We start from the raw sequence: 4,920 nt of genomic DNA on the forward strand, positions 1-4,920 counted from the left end.
AGCGCCGCCCATCTCGAGCGGCCCAATCACCTACCGGTCCACCAATTAGACCCCATCCCACTAAACATCACAACAAACATATCTCGTTTTTGGTCACTCGATCCCAATCCAGGAGCAAAAATTCCAAACTGACGTTATCAAGGCCTTCACCTCCTGCGGGAATATCAAACACGAAGCTCTCGTTAAAAACTGGACTCAGTGTCCGCTTTTTAACGTGGGTCTTCTTCTTAGCGATCCGCTGGCCGTTATACAAAAGGTAGATTTTCAAGTAGGGATCCGCCAACCCGGTCACGTCCATCTTGGGGAGGTTTCGGGCCTTGAGTACCACCACCGTGAGTCTGTTAGCCGCCGGTTGCCAACACAAAGACACCAGGAGTTCACCGCGACCTTGGGAACGAATCTGAAACCCAACCCCACTGTAACACAAATCGCTTTTTTAAACAACAACACCGACGTTAAGACTCCTGCGCTGGATCTCCCTGCATAGAGCCATCTGCTGGTTCTCGATCTGAGTTACATCGATGGAGTTGAGGGCGCAGAAGACTTCACCGATGATGTCGTCGCGGCTGTAGCGGTCGAAACTGAGCACCACGAAGTGAAGGGTGATGTTGGGTAACTGGTTGAAGTTGATTCCGTAGAAGGTGAAGTCTTCGTCGTAGACGGGATTGCGGGTTTTTCTCAAGACGTGGGTTTTGACTTTGTGTTGCTTGTCTGGGAGGAGCTGCAGCTTGACGTAGGGGTCGCTAGAACCTGGGTTGGGGTTCTTGGCCGGGAGGTCTCTGCAGTGGACCACCGAGAGGATGAGGGCGTTCTTGTCGTGCTTGTACATGGAATATGTTTTTTTGACTGGTCCAGGACAAAACCACTCCCACAAAATCGCCCCGACAATAAAATAGTTCCGTCAAAAGAGCCCAAAATCTAAAAATCTCCACGTACGCAAAAATATCATGCACAAAAAATAAGAATTCAATTGTCGTCTCACAGTAAATAATATAACCCAATGAAATTCAATATAATGTCCAATAAAATGAGTGATCAAAAGTTGCCTAAATAGAATTCTGTTTTCATATTACGATAAATAAAATAAGCCAATGAACCACCAAATGGGAGGTGGGCGGGTTTAGTTTCACCTTTTTTGTTTACGTTCCAATCACTATCAACGTAAAATCCACTTTTTGTACAATAAAAATAGCGATCAACAAGAAAACGGGTGGGTGGGCGGGGCCACTTTGAGGTTCTTTTGTTAGATTTAGCTACTTTTTACCGATGAAATTCTCCACTTTCTCGAAAAGGTGAGATTACGCCCCTCTTTATTTAAAAATGTAAAACCTTTTCGCGGCCCCAACTGTCGTTTTTTTAAGAATGTGAAACTTTCGAGGACCCCAGCTGTATTTTTTTAACTATGTGAAACCTCTCAGGGGTCCCAACTGTCTTGTTTAGGAATCTGAAATCTTCTCGGAGGCCCGAATTGTCTTCTTTAAAGAAGGTGAAAATTTCTCGAGGGCCCCAACTGTCTTTTTTGAAGAACGAAACCTTCTCAGGGGTCCCAACTCTCTTTTCTTAAACAAGCTGAAACCTTGTCGGGGGTCTCAACTGTGTTTTTTTAATGAAGGTGAAACCTCCTCGGTGGCCCCAACTGTCTCTTTTTTTGGAGAATGGGAAACCTTCTCAGGAGTTCCAACTGTTTTTTTTTTTAAGAATAAAACCGTCTCGGGGATCCTAACTGTCTTTTTTAAAAGAGGGCGAAACCTTCTCGAGGGCACCAAATGTACTTTTTTAAGAACATGAAACCTTCTCAGGGGTTTCAATTGTGTTTTTTTAAACGAAAAACCTTCTCGGGTGTCCCAACTGTCTTTTTTAAAAAAGTAAAACCTTCTCGGAGGCCCCAAATGTATTTTTTTAAGAATGTGAAACCTTCTCGGGGATCTTAGTTGTGTTTTTTAAAAATGGCAAACCTTCTCGGGGACGCCAAATATTTTATTTTAGAATGTGAAACCTTCTCGGGGGTCCAAACTTCCTTTTTAAAAAAGTTACACCTTGCCAGGGGGCCGAAATATCTTTTTTTTAATAAGAAACCTTCTCGGGTGTCCCAACTGTCTTTTTTTTTATTTAAAACCTTCTCAGGGTCTCAAATGTATTTTTTTAAGAATGTGAAACCTTCTCGTAGGTCCCAATTGTGTTTTTTAAAAATGTAAAACCTCCTTCTCGGGGGTGCCAAATGTTTTATTTTAGAATGTGAAGCCTTTTCGGGGGTCCCAACTGTCGTTTTTAGAAAAGTAAAACCTTCTCGGGGGCCCCAAATGGCTTTATTTAAAGTGTAACCTTCTCGTGGGTCCCAATTTTGTTTTTTAAAAATGTAAAACCTTCTCGGGGATGCCAAATATTTTATTTTAGAATGTGAAACCTTCTCGGGGGTTCCAATTGTTTTTTTAAAAATGTAAATCTTCTCGGAGGCCCCAAATGTATTTTTTTAAGAATGTGAAACCTTCTGGGGAATCTTAGTTGTGTTTTTTAAAAATGTCAAATCTTCTCGGGAACGCCAAATATTTTATTTTTGAATGTGAAACCTTCTCGGGGGTCCAAACTTTCTTTTTAAAAAAGTTGCACCTTCCCAGGGGGCCGAAATATCTTTTTTTTTTTAATAAGAAACCTTCTCGGGTGTCCCAACTGTCTTTTTTTTTAATTTAAAACCTTCTTAGGGTGTCAAATGTATTTTTTTAAGAATGTGAAACCTTCTCGTGGGTCCCAATTGTGTTTTTTAAAAATCTAAAGCCTCCTTCTCGGGGGTGCCAAATGTTTTATTTTACAATGTGAAACCTTTTCGGGGGTCCCAACTGTCGTTTTCAGAAAAGTAAAACCTTCTCGGGGGCCCCAAATGGCTTTATTTAAAGTGAAACCTTCTCGTGGGTCCCAATTTTGTTTTTTAAAAATGTAAAACCTTCTCGGGGACGCCAAATATTTTATTTTAGTATGTGAAACCTTCTCGGGGGTCCCAATTGTGTTTTTTAAAAATGTAAAACATCCTTCTCGGGGATGCCAAATGTTTTATTTTAGAATGTGAAACTTTTCGGGGGTCCCAACTGTCGTTTTTAGAAAAGTAAAACCTTCTCGGGGGCCCAAAATGGCTTTATTTAAAGTGAAACCTTCTCGTGGGTCCCAATTTTGTTTTTTATAAATGTAAAACCTTCTCGGGGATGCCAAATATTTTATTTTAGAATGTGAAACCTTCTCGGGGGTTCCAATTGTTCTTTTTAAAAATGTAAACCTTCTCGGAGGCCCCAAATGTATTTTTTTAAGAATGTGAAACCTTCTGGGGGATCTTAGTTGTGTTTTTTAAAAATGTCAAACCTTCTTGGGGACGCCAAATATTTTATTTTAGAATGTGAAACCTTCTCGGGGGTCCAAACTTCCTTTTTAAAAAAGTTACACCTTCTCAGGGAGCCGAAATATCTTTTTTTTAATAAGAAACCTTCTCGGGTGTCCCAACTGTCTTTTCTTTAATTTAAAACCTTCTCAGGGTCTCAAATGTATTTTTTTAAGAATGTGAAACCTTCTCGTGGGTCCCAATTGTGTTTTTTAAAAATGTAAAACCTCCTTCTCGGGGGTGCCAAATGTTTTATTTTAGAATGTGAAAACTTTTCGGGGGTCCCAACTGTCGTTTTCAGAAAAGTAAAACCTTCTCGGGGGCCCCAAATGGCTTTATTTAAAGTGAAACCTTCTCGTGGGTCCCAATTTTGTTTTTTAAAAATGTAAAACCTTCTCGGGGACGCCAAATATTTTATTTAAGAATGTGAAACCTTCTCGAGAGTCTCAGTTGTGTATTTTCAAAATGTAAAACCTTCTCGGGAGTGCCAAATATTTTAATTTACAATGTGAAACCTTCTCGGGACTCCCAACTTTCTTTTTAAAAATGTAAAACCTTCTCAGGGACCCGAAATATCTTTTTTTTTAATGAGAAACCTTCTCGGGGACGCCAAATGTTTTATTTTAGAATGTAAAATCTTTTCGGGGGTCCCAACTGTCCTTTCTCAAAAATGTAAAACCTTCGCGGCAGCCCCAAATGGCTTTATTTAAAGTGAAACCTTCTCGTGGGTCCCAATTGTCCCTTTTAAAAATGTAAAACCTTCTCGGGGGCGCCAAATGTTTTTTTTGTTAAATGTGAAACCTTCTCAAGGGTCCCAACTGTCTTTTTTAAAAACGTAAAACCATCTTAGGGGGCCCAATTGTATTTTTTTAAGAATGTGAAACCTTCTCGGGAGTCCCAACTGTCTTTTTTTAAAAACATGAAACCTTCTCGGGGGTCCCAACTGTCCTTTTTTAAAGAAGGCGGAACCTTCTCGGGGGCCCAAGTGTCTTTTTTTAACAATATTAAATCTTCTCGATCCTTCGAATTGCCTTGTTAGAGAAGGTGAAACCTTATTTTTTTCTATTACACTGTGACTAGTACCCTCTATATTGTTTTTACTCCATAGAGGTTATCAGGCAGTACTTGTTGAACTGTACTTCAGAAGCGGGGGAAGTTCTGTGAAAATAACTTTCGACCAATTTTTTAAGCGTAGTTTTGGCCGCTACTTGACCAAATAAAATGGCAAATGAAATTCAAAATAAAAAAATGCAATAAAACGGGTGGGTGGGCGGTGCCACAGACGCGAAGGTGGGGTAATTATGAGCTGACCTGACCTGACCTGACCTCTATATTATCCCAAATATACAAATTTTAAACATGTCTGTGAATAAATAAAAACAAAAAGTACACCCTTGAGACAATTCTACATTGTGAAACAAAAATTATTATTAATAAAAATTTCATTCTTGTCCACTTTTACTCTCACCCGCCGCTGAGACATTTTGAGAACCTCTGACCCACCGCATCCCGCCTTACTCAGTAAACCTTGGTAGGGGTATTAGGGGAAGAGCGTT

At 40.1% G+C, this 4,920-nt stretch overlaps 1 protein-coding gene across 1 annotated transcript; it reads right to left on the reverse strand.

Annotated features, from left to right (window-relative positions):
* LOC135124809 (synaptotagmin-4-like) lies at window positions 1-1,058 on the reverse strand. Its single transcript, XM_064050031.1, has 2 exons — window positions 455-1,058; window positions 1-400 (listed from the first exon to the last, which is right to left on the reverse strand). The coding sequence occupies exons 1-2, from the start codon at window positions 827-829 to the stop codon at window positions 68-70; spliced, it is 708 nt and encodes a 235-aa protein (XP_063906101.1). The 5' UTR covers window positions 830-1,058; the 3' UTR covers window positions 1-67.
* Window positions 1,059-4,920: the final 3,862 nt, after the last annotated feature.

This window comes from Zophobas morio, unplaced genomic scaffold (assembly GCF_036711695.1).
Source record: "Zophobas morio isolate AGI-343-1 ecotype UQ-CSIRO unplaced genomic scaffold, CSIRO_AGI_Zmor_V1 ptg000008l, whole genome shotgun sequence".
NCBI lineage: Eukaryota > Metazoa > Arthropoda > Insecta > Coleoptera > Tenebrionidae > Zophobas > Zophobas morio.

Bases quoted from the DNA above. Each gene is read 5' to 3' on its own strand.
- LOC135124809 (XM_064050031.1), bottom strand. From the start codon at position 829: ATGTACAAGCACGACAAGAACGCCCTCATCCTCTCGGTGGTCCACTGC. The intron at 401-454 runs GTCGGTGTTGTT...GTTGGGTTTCAG, and splicing joins TCCAGCGCAGGAGTCTTAAC to ATTCGTTCCCAAGGTCGCGG.